At 38.1% G+C, this 18373-nt stretch overlaps 2 protein-coding genes across 2 annotated transcripts in view; one reads left to right on the forward strand and one right to left on the reverse strand.

Annotated features, from left to right (window-relative positions):
- PHEX (phosphate regulating endopeptidase X-linked) overlaps positions 1–18373 on the forward strand; it is a 101772-nt gene that overhangs the window by 76504 nt on the left and 6895 nt on the right. The window contains exons 16-21 of the mRNA XM_064646773.1: positions 7428–7482; positions 10613–10680; positions 12463–12593; positions 15546–15611; positions 15709–15813; positions 17585–17661. Coding sequence (XP_064502843.1) covers positions 7428–7482; positions 10613–10680; positions 12463–12593; positions 15546–15611; positions 15709–15813; positions 17585–17661 — 502 coding nt within the window. The remainder of the gene's footprint in view (positions 1–7427; positions 7483–10612; positions 10681–12462; positions 12594–15545; positions 15612–15708; positions 15814–17584; positions 17662–18373) is intronic.
- The window catches only part of LOC135410240 (uncharacterized), a 370146-nt gene that overhangs the window by 28933 nt on the left and 322840 nt on the right, over positions 1–18373 (reverse strand). The gene's annotated exons all lie outside the window — the stretch shown is intronic.

Genomic DNA, 18373 nt, shown 5'->3' on the forward strand with positions numbered 1-18373 from the left:
CCACAATCTCCATACAAGTCCATTTGATCTTCATATACATGCAATCTGTTAGTGTTCTTAATTTGACCACTTGGCTACTCAATTATTGGAAGAAAAGGTCTTTTTTCACTAGAAGTGAAAATTAATAGAAAATAGAAACTAGATTATTTGGGAAAATATTTAGATTTGTGAGAATACAGCAAACCTTATGTATGCAGTACATGTACTGAATTTTGCTGCACTTTAGTGGACGCAGCCTTATGTTTGCTATCGCTTTATTTAATTTTCATTACTAAACTGTTGATAGCTTGAATGACCAAAAATTCTGTGAATATCTCCAAAGAATAAATAAGGAAAAATAAGTATCTGTATCTAGGTAAGATGTCCTGCAAAGAGCAGAGTTTAAAAATATGGTACATATAATTTATCTTATTACAAGTTTAGTCCTGATGTTCTCTTTACATGAGTTCTATTTATTTATTTCCTCTTTTTCCGTAATTCAAAGTGACTTAGATTAATTACTATGCATGTTTCTAATGGTTGTTAATAACTTTTCAATCCTAGTTTGGATAATTTTTCAATTTTCTGTTCATTTGCTCATCAATTTCTACTCAATTATAGGTACTTAATAGGGACAACAGGTATGTGTCATTGCTTTTAGAGTCTCAAATTGTATCTAAGTACACTTCATATAATCTAAGCAGCATGAATACTATCTTTTTAATTATCATAATTGGAACACCAAAAACACATTCCTAAAGGATTAGTTTATTTTAATGCACTCTAGAGCAGTCAACAAATATGTGCTGAAAATAGACATAAGTGATGATCAAAGTATGCTAGCATACTTCTGTTCAAGAAAAGGTTTTATTTCATTACAGCACTAAAATATTACCCCTTGAATATGTTAGGGATAGAAGGGAACTGTTCATCAGACATTTAATGTGTGTTTAATTTTTTTTTTCCCATACTTATGTTTCTAGAATATATAAGAAAGTGTAACATTTATGGGTTGTGAACAGTAATGAAAAAGGAGATTTACAGTGAACTGAGACAAATATAAGCAATACACTTACAAAGTGTAATTTTGAATAGATGTACTGGATAGAAGGGAACTGTTCATCAGACACTTGGTGTGTTTAATTTTTTTTCCCCCCATACTTATGCCTCTAGAATATATCAAAAAAAGTAACATTTATGGGTTGTGAACAGTAATGAAAAGGAGATGTACAGTGAACTGAGACAAATATAAGCAACACACGAGGTGTAAGTTTGAATAGATGTATTGGATAATTAACTAATGTTGATATTATCTCTGTAAGTTTATATCCATGCTCCTTCTAAGTCATTTGTGCTGGTACTGCAGTTCTCTAGTGAAAGTCAAGAGGCCTCTTCAGAGAGTGGCTTCATTACATGTTACAGGAAGGAGATATAATCTACAACAGAATTTAAAAATTGCATTCAAATTAGCATCCATAGAGAAAACCAGAGATGAGAGCTCATATAAGCCAGTAAGTATCATCTTTACAGGAAGCATTAGGCAGATATTGATGCTGGCAGCTTGCTGATACTGTGACTTGCAAAGGAGAACTCTTATCTTGCCAGGAGGCAGGGGAGTGTTGGCAAACAGCACACGGTGCCGTGGCCAGGGGAGGACAAGGGGCCTGCACACAGAGGCACTTTCTCTTCCCTTAAGAACCACACTAATTGGAAGGTTATTGATGAAGTAGTTTCAAGTGTGCTGTTAGTTTCCAGGAGGTTAATGAACATAACGGATTTGAACTGAACACTTTCCGAGCCCTGTTATTAAGTAAGCTTTAAATGTTCTTAAGTGAGCCCTCATTTTCAATTTTCCCTATTTACTGATGACCACTATTCTCTTTTATTTAATTATGGTCACAGGTGAGATGACACATGATCCTTACATCCATTCTTTATTTTTTCATCCTAAAATTCTTATCTATGAATGTATAAAATAGAAGAACTTTTTCCTATTTCACCCCTCTCCCAGGGAATCTAGTCAGGTTTTTTCCCTCAGAAAATAAAGATTAAAATTTCTTGAAAAAAACAGATGTTTTCACAAGTTTTCTAGTCTCTTAGCACAGAGTATTCATTGGCCTCTCACAAACCACCTCATGTTTCTCCTCATGTTTGTCCCACTGAGTTTGGGAAATACTGGGTTCTCTGTTTTTCATGAGCAGCAAAAAGCCTCTTGTCCGGTGAAGTAGAAACTGAGCTAAGAATTAAACCAGAGGCTGCTGAGTCCTTTGCTTTAAGATCATCACTTCCCTTTACCTCTTTAATGAATTTATTCACTACTCTTCATAAAGCTAAGCTTTGTATTCATGCATGGAGCAGTTACTGTGCCTTACACAATTGATATTTTCTATTCCTACACAACTTTTGTTTACTATTCTCCTTGTCCACAGGACAAAACTTGAAATTAAGTGTAGGATTTGAGTCCATGTTATGACAGAGTTTGATCCCTGTCACCTACATATGGATGCTCAAAGCTGTCTGTGATGCTCGATAGTGTCTGATATGTTTTCTCATGTGTGTTGTATCTGAGAGAGAACTTGCAGGAGACCCTTGCCATCAAGACTGATAGCTAGAGGCCAAACAGGATATGCAAAGCCATCACTGGGATGAGATTCAGTTGTCCAAATACAAGTCTGTGGAACCATTTGAAACAAATGTATCCTGCCCTTTGTGCTGTTTTTAGATAACTAACCAGCTCCCTAGCTGTCTTCACCTTTAATTCCGTATGTGAATTCAATATCCTTTGATTACTGACTAGCAGTTAGTCTTCTGCTTGGATCTTATCCCTTTAAAATTCTACATTTCCTTCAGTGATACTTGAAAAAACAAATTACAGCTTTTAAACACATCTGAGAATTGCCAGTACAACAATTGGCAGAGTACCCTGTATATCACACAGTTTAGCACAGCTGTCTGCCCTATCTGTTACTTACATATGGGATGCACTAGACTGTCAGAAGTTGCTTTAAACAAACCAACCTAATTATTGGAAATTGTAAAGACACTAACTTGGAATAAGGTTTTACTAGATCTTGCCTTGCTCGGTTAAAAACATCTTGCAATATAACTGCATAATGTAACTGAACTATAGCATTTGAATTCATATTTAGATTTGAACTCCAAATTTCCTCATGATATGGCAAGTCATCTCATGTGTTTTTAGTTACATCATCCATTATTAGTCTGCATTGTTTCAGTGAACTGTCAGATCAAATGTGATTGCATGTGAACTAACAGTATTACACTGAGTTTAAGGTTATTCATCTGCAAAATGTGTATAATAATACCACTAAGGCATTCATTATATTCATTAATGGCAGTAAAGCCCCTGTAAAATTGGAAAAAGAAAAGCTTCAAGATTTAAATACATTCTAACAAGCTTTATAGCACCTTGCTGCGGGGAGATGCTGAAAATGATACAATGGATAAAATGAAGCTAGAAACCTTCAATTACATTAAAAGTAGTCTGTGCAGGTAGAGCACTGTCAGAGCTACAAGATCAGCATAATTTCAGAGTGAAATATTTGCAGTAAGCCAGAATGTACTCCACTGCTTGAAGTGCCCCTGCATTCCAGAGCAGTAAGATGAGTAAGAGGAAAGTTCAACAGAGTCACTGTCCAAGGGTCCAGACACAGGGCTTTGGAAAGCTAAACCTCCCTGGAGATTAATCTGGCAAGGGATGTGAAGGGCAACAAGAAACATTTCCAGAAGTGTAGCTGTAGCAGCAGAAAGTCTACGGAAAATGTAGTCTCAGTGCTGAATGAGGGCAGAGAACCTGGTAACAAAGGAGATTTACCCTCAGTGGAGGAGGAGTAGATTAGGGAATATTTAAACAGAGTGGGCATACACAAGCCCATGGGCTCTGATAGGGTGCACCTATGAGCTGACTGATGTTGTTGTGATGCCACTCTTGGTAATCTTTGAAAGGTTGTGGTGATTAGGAAAGGTTCCTGAGAACTGGAAGAAAGCAAATGTCACTCCTATCTTCAAGAAGGAAGATCTAGGGAATTACAAGCTAGTAAGCCTCACATCAATCTCTGTGTACATGATAAAGTAAATCCTAGATGCAATTTTCTTGACCAGCTTTCTACAATGAGATTACTAGCTCAGTGGATGTGGAGAGAGATGTGAATGTGATTCATTCTTTAGCAGGAATATCAGCATTGTCTCCCCTAACATTCTCGAATTCAAGCTGCTGAACAGTGAGCTACTCAAGTGGATAGTCAGGTGGACTGAAAACTGCTTGAACTGATGGGCTTAAAGGGCTGTGATCAGAACACCTGGGCTCTAAAGTGTTGCGATCAGTGGCACAAAGTCCATCTAGCCTGGCTGTGCCACCTTGCCACTGGTAAGATGCATGGATGTAGGGCACCAGTGCTGTTCTATGACAGACGGAACTCAGCTGTCTACAGACCAGTGCTCTTGTGCCACGTGACACCAGTGTCTCTCTCAGAATGATGTCCAATGACATTGCTCCAAAAGTAGGTAGGTTGTAAGAGGCAAGAATCTGTCAAGGCAGATTCTCCAAGTCCAGGTCCTAATTGTAACAGATAGATTTGTGTGGGGTCTGTAATAAAACAACACTGTTGGTCAGTAATAGCCATTAGTGTAGGCTCTGAGCCTGCACTAGCAATATAGTGCGCAAAGAGAGAGACTTTCAGCCTCTGTCTCTCTTCTGGGGCTGTGTAGAGGGAGAAAGGTGCACTACAGACTAAATTTATGGTGAAATGTTAGCTCAAAGTACATTCCCAGTGCCTGTACCCATTCCTTAAGATGTGAAATCGTCTGAAGTCTGTCTATCTTACTCCTTCAGATCAGTTCTTAGCTTGCTTGAACTCCAGTGGCATATAAATAATCCCATTAGTATTTATTGCAAATGCAGCCTAGTATGAGCACTCTGAATTTTGTCATTAATGCTTTTAGTGCAATATGCCAAGCAAAAAAGAAACAGACTTCACAAGGGAGTTGCTTAAATTGAGGAATTCAAACCAGCACAAAATAAGAAACTGTCAGGTGATCTATCTCCTATTAAAATTTCAAGGACTTTCTGGGTCTAGGACATTGTTATCCTTGCTCCCTCCAAGGATGATGCAGTTGATGCTTGCCTGAGGGAGACATTGCATAAAAAGGGATGCCATGTGTTACCAATTCCAAATTTGTTCTTTCTAGTTTTGTGATAGTGGACAAGACTGTCCCTCATTTAGTGCTACTAACCTCTGGAGAACAAAACCCCTTTGCTATAACAGCTGCCAAAGAATTAGTTTCAAAACTAGATCATTATTTTTCTTAAAAAAAACCCAAAAACCTCTCAGGAGTAATATATTCCAGTTTCCTGAACTTTTCTGGGATGTGTATTAAATTATACTGGCTTCTCATTCTGCTTTGGCCTGAAAATAATTCCTAAGCTTCCTGTAGTGCAATCAAACCGCAGAGGTGTTTCACATAGATACCTAGAAGCAGGAGCCACTCCTTTAACCAGTATTTTGCTCAGTGATGTCTTACCTAAAATGGATCCTGACTCTGAGTAAAATAATTATCAATCCATTATGTGGATTCAGCGTTGGAGCTTCTTAGCATTCATTCACATGACTTATTCAGTGAAAACTTTGTCTCGTGGCTTAACTCGCAGCTGATCATATTTCGTAGCTGGATGAGCCTGAGTGAAGGTTTACACCTTCTGTAAATAATGTATGTTACCTCTACTGCAGACAAGCGCAAATTCAATATTCAGTTCTATACCTGGACAAAATAATTGCAGCTCCTTAAAAGATCTTGATAGCCTCTTGGTGTGGTGACAGGCACACAGGATTGTGTGATCATTAAACATGATTTGTGGAGTGATTGTGCTACCTTGGTTCATATCATTTTCAGTGTGGGCTCATTTGTTCATTTTGGCCATGATTCCTCTCATCTGCTGTTGTGGGGAAATGACCATTTGAATCATTCAGAGTTAGCAGAACCTAATAATTCCAAAAACTTTTCTGAGGTTCAGCATTTGGAAGGAACCAGTTCAGATTAGCTTTCCAGCTCTTAACACCAGCTCTTAACTTAGTGCACTAACAAGCAATTTTCATCAGGTCGAATGGATGTACCATTGCTGTGAGATGTTTAAAAACATGCAGAGTAAATACTCTTCTCTGTGCACTGGAAGGCAAGGAGAGTCAGACCAGGAAAACTTCGTACTTGACATTGGTAACTTGTGTTCAAAGGTGATAGAAAACCAAATGATAATGTGCTTGAAACAACGAAGTAGCATCTGGAGAAGTAAAAGAAAAAAATGCAAATAACATTCAGAAGATAAGTCTGAAACACATGCTTTTTGTAAGCTGATTGCAAATAGGTAATCATGGAAGCCACAGAGGAGCAACAGAAAAAAGCAGATGGGCAGGCCTGGAGTACGTGTCACTCGCCACATCATTTGACATGAATTACACTCAGCATACTGTTCTATTTGTTTGTTTGTTTTTAATTTTTTTTTTATTTGAAAGTATGTTTTGAATTCTTGTTGCATTTTATCTATATATTTTTTGTTGATTTGTTACCACATCTGAGTATTCTTCACAAGAAACACTAGGTGTTTTTTTCACAGGAACACATGACTTACTCACTGATGCCTTAAGCCCCTAATGGTTTTTTATTTTTCTAATATTGGTAAGCCTTATAAGTTTTATAAGTAGATTTTAAAAGCAGCAACCCTCCCTCCTTTGTCCCTTGTCCCTTTCCCCATAGCACCCTTGTTTACACATTCCTTAACCCTCTTACCCCATTCTATGCTCCCTATATCAATCCTACTCCTGAAACCAGTAGAAATGTTTAGTCTTTTGTCAAGGCAAGGCCTAGATTGTTGGCAGAACAGCATATCAGGGCCTAAACCGCAGAACACGGTCAAAAACTGGGTAACTATGTACCCTTTGTGTACTGAGGGAGATGAAGATGGGATGAACAGGGGGTCCCGAAGTGCACCCCAGATCCATTTTCAGGGGGTGGACCAGGGGCGGAGCAGAGTAAAGGCCACATGGTGGACACATTTGGGATTGGATGGAGGGTATTATAAAATGTAACCTCTCTGGCACAGGTGCGCGCGCGTCTTGTAACACCTTTAGCCTTGGCAAAATAAAACCTTTCTTATCTCACCCCTAATTAACTGCTCTGGAGGTTTTTTCAGCACTTAAATCCCACGGCAACACACACAGCCAATGTGTGTAGCTATGAATTAAAATAAAGTTCTTTCAGTGCAGAATCTTATTGCCATTGTGGTCCTGGAGGAAGGAGGATCTCTGCTGCCTCTCAAAGATTCACCTCCTGAAACTGAACAAATCAGGTCATTTGTTGGGCACTGTGACAGTTATTCAGCTGTACTGAATTGACCTCACTATACATATATATATTTTTTTTTCTTACTATTGCAGGGTTCCCAGCAGGAGAACTACAAAAACCTTTCTTTTGGGGAACAGAGTATCCTAGGTAAGTTCTGCACCAGGGACCCTCATACACGTGAGAATGAGGAATAACAGGGAAAAGTATTGCAGATACACATGGACAAAGAAGAGGGCATGGAGAAGAAGGCTACTCTTGTTGTAGGGCTAGCTTGGCACTTGGGTTGTATGTTCTCACCTGCTGTGTCCTGCTTTTACCATTGAAAGAACTGACTTTGAGAAGTGCTACTTTGTGTGATAACTTTTCTTACCCTTGGGAGCCATATGTGTTGCAGTCAGTTGTCTTAAACTGATGACTGATTTCTCACAGGAATTGCTAATTAAGTGCACCAAGGGGAAGTGTTTCAATGCTGTAGCATGAAGATGCAGCAGTGTGCACATGGCAGGTATTAAAAAGAATTGTAAATCAGGTAACTAACACTTCCTGAACAGAAGTGAATACTCTGAGAAGCCAATTATTATCAGTTTATTGTTCACTTTCTGCTAATATCTAAAATTGACACTGAGCCTTCATTTGTGCCTGTTGAGGTGCATAAGAATATCTCCATGTGCATAAGTGATTGCCTGAGGTGGCCCATGTGCTACTGTAGCTGAGGAAGAGTAATTATAGGTCACACACATTTAATTTTGAAAAATCACTGCTTTTGTGCAGTTCAATAACTTTCTATTTTAGGGCAGGATAAGACCATGAAAAGTTTCTATTGGCGGTTTCTGAAAGTTATTTTGGAGTTATATAAAGGCAGTTACTGGTGAAACATATCCTTAATAAACCTTTGTTAAAAAAAAATCAAACTTTTTGAATAGTTTGGGTTTGTCGTCTTGCAATCTGGATTGTCTCCTTGTAAACAGAAAATTTAGCAATATATGTAGAAAGACACATTCAATTTAGGAACAAAATAATTTGCATTCAAAGAGAATTCTTATGAGCCAGCTGACTTTCTAAGTGGTAATTGGGGATAGAAGAAAGTCCTTTCTTGTTAAGGTGAACCCTTTTTCTGTTATGGTTATTGCAGGCCTGTTTCCAGCTTTGCTTTCTGAAGAGATTTCTCTGTACTCTGACCTTCTGCCATAGTGATAAAATTGTGGTTCTTTCGAAGTATTATACTTTGCTCATTTCTCATCTTTAAAGGTTACCTTAGCTTAAATTGGTTTTGCTTGAGTACATATCAAAATGAAATTTAGTAAACAAATGTAGCTGGTTTATATCAGACAACAGATTGCTTTTGTCCTTGAAATATTCTGGATGTTTTCTGTGTGTTTAGAGGAAAGAGTACATGGCAGTGGAACAGAAAAAACATCAAAAAGTCATCAGCACTTGCTAGAAAACTGACTTAGAAAATATTTAACATTTAGTGGCATTTTAGTGTCCAGTTCCAGCATAACCACCAAAACCCAGTTACATCTATTTGCATAAAGGGAAGCTTAATTATCACTTTTACATCTCAGTACATGAAATAACATATCATTCAAATGCCATCATTCATAGTTATGAGCCTTCACTGCCAGATACATTGCAATAGAGAGTTCAAACTACCTGACCTGGTAGCTTCCTTACAGTTCTCTGAGCCTCCTCAGTCCCAGAAAGTTCCCCTTTAATACAGTGTCTGCTGGGCTGCACATAATTCCCTCCATCTCTCTCCAACTGTGCCCAGAAGCAAAAAGCATGAACAGTGCTGGGAAAATTGCTGACAAAAAGTGTTGTTGAGATGGACAAAATGCTGAAGGGGGTTCCCAGAAGCAAAGGCCAAAATTCACCCCAAACTTCACCCCATCTTTTGGAGGAATGGAAAGATATAGGAGTGCCAGAACACCAGCCTGTTCTTTGTCCCTGGCACTCATAGTGACCGAGAACTTTAGAGGAAAAACAAGATGTATTTAGTAATAGGGCTTGGTTCTTGATCTCATTATGGGTTTTGTGCCATTATATTTATACTTCTCCAGCTGCAAAAGATCCCGATAACCACTTCACTTCAGATGTGGAAAACAAGTCTACATAGTGCATTTATTATGGGTAATTATCACTGTGTGCTACACAAAATAACAAATTTGTTGCACAAAAGGATGATATTTCCATTGCTGAAACACATAATTTTAACCAGCATTTTTTAGAGAAGGTTTGTAATAGCACTTGGGGGAAAAAACAGTAGGAAGATTTTATCACATGCTTGAAAGTACCTTTCATGAAAGAAAAAAAAATAAAGTGAAGGATTGTCATGGGAGCAGAGGGAATTAAATGATATAATACTTTTTGGGCATGTCTGAGATGAGCAACTGGTGTACTATGGATCATTAGGTCCAGTAATAACACGTTATTCAAAACCCTCTGCCTTTCTCCTATTTCAATACAATGCGTTAGAAATACTATAAGCCACTTTGAAGTATAGCATGTCAATAACTGAAATAATTAAAATCATAAAAACCAACTTAACAAATGAAAGATGCATTTAGTACATCACCTACACACATGATATCCACTGCATTTGGTGTTAAAAAGCTTGAACTTTTCCCCCTTTCATCCCTATTTCTCTCAGATGCATTTTTACTTGGATATAACAAGGAAAATATAATTAATTGCCAATCAGGAATACAAAATATTTCTTTCTATTCTGTTTCTCCAGTACATTAAATCTGGCTATGTATCATGCCCTGTTCCAGGACAGGTGCAAGGAAATCGTATGACCTTTATTTTTAAAACTGAGTGGAGATCTGTTTAGTGCTCTACAAAGTATAGGCTTTGTTGCATGCCAGGGAAGAATGATTGGAGCCAACAGGATGGAAACCCACTGCCGCTTTTGATCTCTTCTTTTTCATGGTTGTGCTGACAGAATAGTTACACCTATAACTTTATCCTATTCTCAATTAGAATATGCACAATGCAGTCAGCTGAAGGAGATATTTTGGAGCTCATATGATGCTAACAAGGGATTTGGTTAGAAGAGTGAAACATCACAATGCTTTCAGAGTTTTAGATTAAATGTTGCTTTTAAACAAGAAAGAGTTTAACATGAAGACTTTCAACAACTTTAAGTAAAAATTGTGCAGGTGTGATTTTCCTTTCGTACACCTTTTAAATAAATAATGATCTTTCCTGAGGTTTTTGTCCTTTGATGTTCATGAGTGTGGACACTTTCTGAGAAAACGTTTTCTTTATGTTACAGGTCATTAAGTTATGGTGCCATAGGAGTAATTGTTGGCCACGAGTTTACCCATGGATTTGATAGCAATGGTGAGTGTTTAACTGTATGTTGATAACTTATTTTTTACAGAGCTGACAGATTAGAAAGCTGACTTCTAGGTGCTTTAGTTTTTTTATTATTTGGGGTTTTTTTAACAGTGCTGAGTTGTGTGAAAAAATTATAAAGTTATATTTATTAGATTTATTTACATAGAATCTTGCTTGTCTGAACTGGATTTTGTTTGGTAAGAAATGCAACAGGTTTGATTCTTTCTGTTTGTCTTGAATGGAAACTAAATCAGCAACAAATTCAGAAAGTCCTGATGGGGGGAAGTGGGAAGGGCAAAAGGATAACTTCCGATTCATAAAAATTACTTCCAAGAATACTTTTCATTTCAATTTTGACATTTTTCAGAAGACAATATGAAACTTTTAAAATACAATACTGGAACAAGAGTGGTACAAAAAAGGTGTTGCAAAATATTAAAATTAAAGAAAAAAAAAAGAGGAGAGAGGGGGGAAAAAAGAAGAATGGTCTGAAAATGTCAATCCAATTGTCCTGACAAACTGGATGGAGTGGGGCATTGCCACTATCTAGCTTTGGCTGTCTCAGTAAAGTGCTTTTAAAAATTAGGCTCCTGAGAGAAAGAGGGTGGGGAGGGGTGGGGCACAGGGAGAGAAACATGAACCTCCTCCCGCAAGAAATTTTGAGTTGGCTTATGTTTTGCTACATCGAACACCTTTAACTAAAGAAAACAAACAAATAAACAAAAACAACGCCCCAAACACAAACAAACAAACAACTTCCCCCAAAACAAAAATAAAGCCTTGTATCCTGGTATCCTGTTGGCACTGCTCTACAACATTTTGTGTCAGCAAACACTCCAGAATGAAGACATTTTTCTTCATAAACTCCCACCTCCTGAGTAGGTAAGTATCTAATCTCCATCTTGTCTCCTGCCAATCAGAAAAGAACCTAAGATTTGATTCCTGGAGCAGACCCCGGCTTTTTGCCAGGTGCTTACTTTCCAAATATAGAAATAAATACATCTCTAGGGAATTTGTCATCTCGAACAAGAGAGCACACAGGGAAAAAGAAAAGAAATAAAAAGATGAAAGAAAGCATCTTCAGTACTTGGTATCATGTCTATCGTTGCTCCTTACCTCTCTTCATCCACATGGGCAGCTAAACCTGCTTTCAAAGAAGTCCAAACATGTCTTGTGTCTGACTGGCTGGAGTCATGATGGAGATTAGATACTCTTCTGCAAATGATGGGAGCAGGGATCTGACGCTGCAACTTCCATGAGCCAGTACTATAACCATCGGCCTGGGGAACGGGATGTATGTATTCTCCTTGTTTCCATGAATAGGGTTCAAGTGTCCTGGTTTTGCTCCAAAATAAAAAATGGAAACTTTAGAAGTTTCCATGAAATGGGTTGGTTTTCTGATCAAGTGTAGAATTAATTAATAATAAATTAGTTATCATCACATTTACAGAATCAAGGACATATGGGCTGAGGATGAAAAATACTCACAATTAGACTTAGGAGAAAGCTCAAATGCCTCTTACACTATGTAATTATAAAATGTACTATAGAACTCATTAGTCATTGCTATCTTTTTCTGCAAATGGAAATGATGACAATAAATAGAATGCCAGCTTTTCACTGCTCTACTTGAGTGGGGTCAAGATTTTGCTCACTGATCCTATCCATTTTGTACACACATTTGCATGAAGACATTCACCTCTCATTTCTGTGCAGGTGATAGATTCCTAAACTGGAAAAGTTTTCTCCTGCAAAAACATTTGTTTTCTTTCTTTCCTTTTTGAGGTCGGAAATATGACAAAAATGGAAACTTAGACCCTTGGTGGACAACTAACTCTGAAGAAAAATTTAAAGAGAAAACAAAGTGCATGATTGATCAATACAACAATTACTACTGGAAGCGAGCTGGCTTATATGTATGTAAACCATCAGTGACTGAAAACAGTCGTACATTAGTAGTTTTGGTTGTTGTGCCTTTTTTTTTTTTTAAGTTCTCTTTTTATAAATCCCAGTGTATTGGGATATTAGGCTCTCAACTTCATTTCTCACAACAAATGATTTTTTGAAGTGAATAATTGTGTTAAAAATTGTCTGTCAGGTTTGATTAGTCCAGTCAAATACCACTACCCACATCCAGGTGACAGGGTTAAACTACTTCTCCCCATCACGTTTTGGATTCAGAGGAAGAGGATGAAGCCACTCAGCAGGGCTGGTCTAATTATCGTGAGCATGTTAAATGTCTTCTGAAAATGAGGTCCGTAATGAAAACTGAGCAGTCACTCTTTTTAGAAAGAATATAATAGCATGTTTTATAGATTTCTTTAACACTTCTGCCTGTTATTTATTGTGGTTATAAAATGGATGCATAAACCCTACTTTATTTCAGATTGAACTCTGGCAATTTCTTCCATGCATGCACACAAGACCCCATTTGTATGTCTAATCAAAGGAGTATGATAGCAGTAGCTCATAGAAAAGGATTGAGAAAGAAAGTGCAAGTGAATGGTTTCTGTTTGATTCTTTATCAGAGCTATGGGCTTCCCTGAAAATGTACACATTATGTACAAATGAAGATAAATAGGATAAATCCCAGACTTTCAGAAATGAATAGCTGAAATTCCAGTAATGTTGGCTGGGACATGATTTTAATCTTAAGTTTCAGGAAAAAATACATACTGAAATCCCCACTCAATTCTATCACCTCTATTTACATTTTAGAAATACTGTTTCATCTTTGCCTTTTAAGAATAGAGAGGTCACATGGAATGCTCAGCAATAATTTTAACACTTTTCCCAGGCTGCTTGTGTTAGTCTCAGAGGCAACGAAGCCATGTTGTGGTCCAGTCTGAAGTCCAGCAACTCAGACTTGAAGTATTTCCTATAAACTAATTTACAAATAAAAATTCTCAGGCTCATTCCTGAATATATGTAGGACAAAAACTGTCAATACAAAAGTGCCACTTAAAGAAGGTCATTAAAACCTTCCCCAGGGATGTGGCTGAGCCCTTTCCATGCCTCTGCCACTGGCTTAGCCATCCCCTTCTTCTCCTGCACTGTCTCTTGAGGTGAGGTAGGTCTGAATTTCTTCTCCAGTGTAGCTACTGCCTTTGAAGTTCATGAATGGGCTTACCAGAGAGATCCTGTTACCCACAGCCTTGTCATCCCATTTCCACGGGAAAACCAAAAGCACTTTTTAGATGATAGAAAAATCTTCATATTTTCTGCCATATTTTATAGCTTTTGTATGAAGAGCTATGCAAGCAAAGATCTTTTTTTTATTATTTTTGCCTGTCACTTACATCAATAGTCTGGAGGTTTTTTACCTCTGTACGAATATTTTTCATGGATCAAGAAACCTATTTACTCTTCTTCCTTCTCTTCTGATTTACAATAAAAATGTCTGCAGAAGAGAAGTGTAATGAAAGAAAAAGTGGATATAGAAATAGCTTCAGAGTGCAATAATCACACGAAGTCATCTCATCAAATAAAGGGCTTATCGTGGTCCCTGAGCCCTGTCACAAACTGCACAGACTAGTCTCAAATACTTGATCCAGAGATGCCTGAGGTCAGCAGAAAGACTTCTTCCACTTATTAAAATGACCTGTGGCCCAAGTGCCACTGTGAGGTTACTCTCATCTTACACTCTAAATCAGTCTCCTTCACAAGCCCACTGCAAGGAAAGGCCAAAAAAGAAGGCAGCTGGTGTGTTTGAAAGTTCCCTGGTGTCCCAGCACCTTTTCTCCTAAAAGCTTCTGTTTCACCTCCATCTCCAGCCCCCTGAGGGGAGGGGAGAGCGGACAGGAAGGGGTTGGCCTTTCCTCTAATGCTCCCATTTCTCCTTTATTGCACTCTTGGGTGTAACATTGTACCCAAGGCATCAAGCCACTTGTTTTGAGGCCAATCTGGGTGCTCATCTGCACTGAGTGGTGGGGCACAGGTACATAGCTATGTCCTGGATCTTTTTACCTTTTCTGCTCTGTTTGCCCCCCTTTTAGCATCCTGGAACTAAGGTGAGCCCACTATACTGATCCCTGTGGCATGGGAAAGCCTATTGCTGCAGGCCATCATTGACCTTCATAGCTCTGCTCAAAACTCTGCTCAATTATCTTGCTTATTCAAGGCATACTAGAGAGCAAAACTGCTTAATTACAATTACAGTTGGTAACACTAAGACCTTAGTAGGTTGGGTGAGCAGAGGTAATGCTGATCTAGCAGAAATTAGGATTTGTTCATAGTGGTATTGCACTTGGTAGTGCCAGGAGGCTGGATTTCTCACAAAGTTTATGTAGTGCTGCTTCTTGAAATATATCCTTGTTGCTGTTACTCTTGCTCTTGGAATCAATACTAGAGAGAAGCAAAAGGAATCTTCTTTGCAGATATTTTTAGAGCACTGAATATACTATCAATATTAATTCTGTCTCTGACAGTTATTTTTAATTATGTTATGACTTAAAAGTTATTTTAGTGTCCTAGTATTATATGAAGAGTTATGTAGAGAAATAAATATAACCTTTTAGATAAAAGTTTAAAAAAGGGACTACTGGATCTCACATGTAACCAGATAAAAACAGTCCTCGGGGGGAAAATTACTGATGCTCAGATCAAAGATCAGGGACTGGATTCTTGAGTGCATTTTATCTACTATATTTTGTGCTACATAGATCTAGGACCAGAGCCAGGATAACTTATCACAGAAAAATTTTTACTGACAGTTTTCCCATTGAAACCCCATTTTCTTAACCAAAGTTATGATTGTTGAAATTGGCTGAGGTCATTCTCTCCTTGTTTTACTTTTTCCCATTCTTGAAGTTGATCAAGAAGGAAGTTCAGAAATGGGTCAAATGACTGATGTTCTTTCATTCTGTCAGGTGAAAGGGAAGAGGACTTTGGCAGAAAACATTGCAGATAATGGAGGTTTGAGAGAAGCTTTCAGGGTAAGCAGTCGAAAAATATCTGAAACATAGTACTACGAAAAAAAGCTGTGGTTATCTTCATGTTGCTGAAAGGCACTTAGTATCTCTTTCTTATCAGGCATACAGGAAATGGATTACAGAAAAGAGGGGAGGAGAAGAAGAGCCTTTACTGCCAGGCCTTGAGTTCACACACAACCAGCTTTTCTTTCTGAGTTATGCCCACGTGAGTAGCACAAATGTTTTTCAAGTCCCCATTTATTAACCTGCACAATGTGCAGTGCAGAGATGAGCCTGCTTTGTTTCAACAATCCACAGGATCCAAACCCAGACTTTTCAGAATATAAGCAGAGACTTTTCACGGGACTATTACTTCTTTTCTCTTTTTCTCTTTGTCCTCATCTATCCATTGTGCCAGAACTGCTGAAATTATTTTTGTGTTTGCACAGTGCTGTTACAGCAGCTTTCTTTATTCTTGCTACTTCCGTCCACTAAGGGTCTTCTTGTGAGTATTGAGTCCTTAGCCTCCTTCAGTTTTCCCAGTTTTCAACTTCCCAGATTTCTGGTGCTTGCAATACACAGCAGTTTCTAACTGCTTCCACCACAGATTCCTGTTGAAAATGTACCACCACTATTTGTTACTGTTAATGTTGTTCAATGAAACTAAGCAGCAGTGAAGAGAGTCTTAGTTTATTTTTCCCATCTGTACACTAAATATGTTGTAACAAAACTTTGATAAGGAGTGTGAATTTTTTAGAAAAAATGTAGAGCAGGAGAGGATCAGAAATTATTTATCTGGTTAAACAAGTTGGGACAAACTCCCTATACAAGAAGTAAAAGTTAGACTATAAAACTTTGTGCACCATTTGAAGGAATGAAATCATCCCAAACTGAAGAAACAGCACCCAATGCAACCAGTCCTGGATGAAAATAATTTCTCTGCTGAGAGTTAGTGTAGCAGCCTATGGGCCTGTGGCAATTTCAGTTTGACGAACACTGAGCAGAGAAAGGATTCCACTTTGGTAGTTTATGCTGAATTAAGTTTCATACTGTGTGAATTTTTCTCCAAGAAATTTTCGAAGCTATAGGAGTATTACAGGACCACTGCAGCAATTACGTGTCCAGTGGACCCTCATAGGGGAGGCACATGCATAGTGAGAGCAGGGTATGCAAGGTACCCTTGAGCTCAGCCTGTTTCCACAGAGCTCCAGAAACTGAATAGACTTATTCAAACTGTCAGGGCTGTCCAGCCAGACAAAATTGCACTGAAGTCCACTGAAATCCTATGGGCTATCTAGCTTAAAGGATTTTGTCGATAGGAACATTCAATGCAGGGAGTTGGGTAAGGCAGGGGCAGCTTAAATGAGATTTTTTTCATGCAATGGATACAGCATAAGAGGGATTATTCAGCTGTGCAAATATTCTATCTACCCTGTTTTGTAGTTAGTTACAATTGGGTTAAGTATCTTATCAGAATTAGTGAATTAGGGAACACTGATGGAAATGTGGAGAATATGTAATCTCAAAAGAAACTGACATTTCAGCATGGAATAAATATGTCAGGTAATATATCTTCAAGTCTAGAGATGATAAGCATCATTATATGTACCTTTTATAAAAATGACATGGCTTTGAGACCAAGAAGTATACTTGATAATTATTAAGGTGTGAGATGCTGCAGCATAAGCTGAAAAGCAAGCTACCATTATAGAGAACTTCAAAAAAAGAATTAGTAAAGTGGCTGTGATTAGATGATGGGATAGAGTGGGTAGAGAAAAACAGTGGGTGGATCCATTAGAGGATTTGAAAAACAAGAGAATATACCAACAGAAAACTGCAGGTTAGCAAAGGTGAGACAAAGCAGGAATTTATGGTGTCTTTCCCTTTAATGCATTCTGTCGGTAATAGGCATCTTAAGAACAGTGACATTACATTCTGCTTTACTTACAAAGTCATCTCAGATAATGTGCCTGTTTCTTTTTTTTATATTTTATTAGGTAAGATGCAACTCCTTTAGACCAGAATCTGCGAGGGAGCAAATATATACTGGAGCTCACAGCCCTCCACAGTTCAGGTAGTGCAAATAATGTATTTCCTCAGTATACATACAGAATCAATCACTGCAGAACAGAAGTGCTGAAATTTAGCATTTTAAGAGGGGGGTAAGAGCAAGCACAAAATTGGACTGTGCTGTTGGTTTAGATTGAAATTGAACTGGTTTTATTAGCTTATCTTTCACTGTTACAAATGCTCTTCTGTAAAATTGAGGAGCTTGCATCTACCTTCAAAAGCATTTGAACCAGAATGCAGCCTGATCCCTGTGATGTTCTGTAATCATGGCCTGAGTATGTAAAATGCCTCATCTATCACTTTCTTTCCCTAAGCAATTCTAGTTTAGAAAACAGCAAATATTAGGAGCGTCCTTGACTTAATCTGCCTGAGTTCATTAAAAGCTTCTAAGTGACTACCTTGAATTATATTGATAATGCAAAGCAAAACATGCCCTATAAATTTGGTTTGAGACTATACTCTTCCATTGGCCTTCAAGTGACACTTTGCTTGAAGGAGCTGTGATAGTCCAGAGTAACTGTGCCTTTCCCCAAAAGGCCTCCCACAGGCTCCCCTAACCACAGACACTCATGAACTCCAAGGAGAGGTTGGAAGGGGGAAATTTTAAAGATTACATAGGAGTTAAGAAGCCAGAGTTTATTTCTCAGCTTCTTCACAGAGTTTGTGTGACCAAGAACAAGTTGTTTCTGTTGGGATTCATGTCAGTCATATTTACT

The sequence above is a fragment of the Pseudopipra pipra genome, chromosome 2 (assembly GCF_036250125.1).
Source record: "Pseudopipra pipra isolate bDixPip1 chromosome 2, bDixPip1.hap1, whole genome shotgun sequence".
Classification (NCBI taxonomy): Eukaryota; Metazoa; Chordata; class Aves; order Passeriformes; family Pipridae; genus Pseudopipra; species Pseudopipra pipra.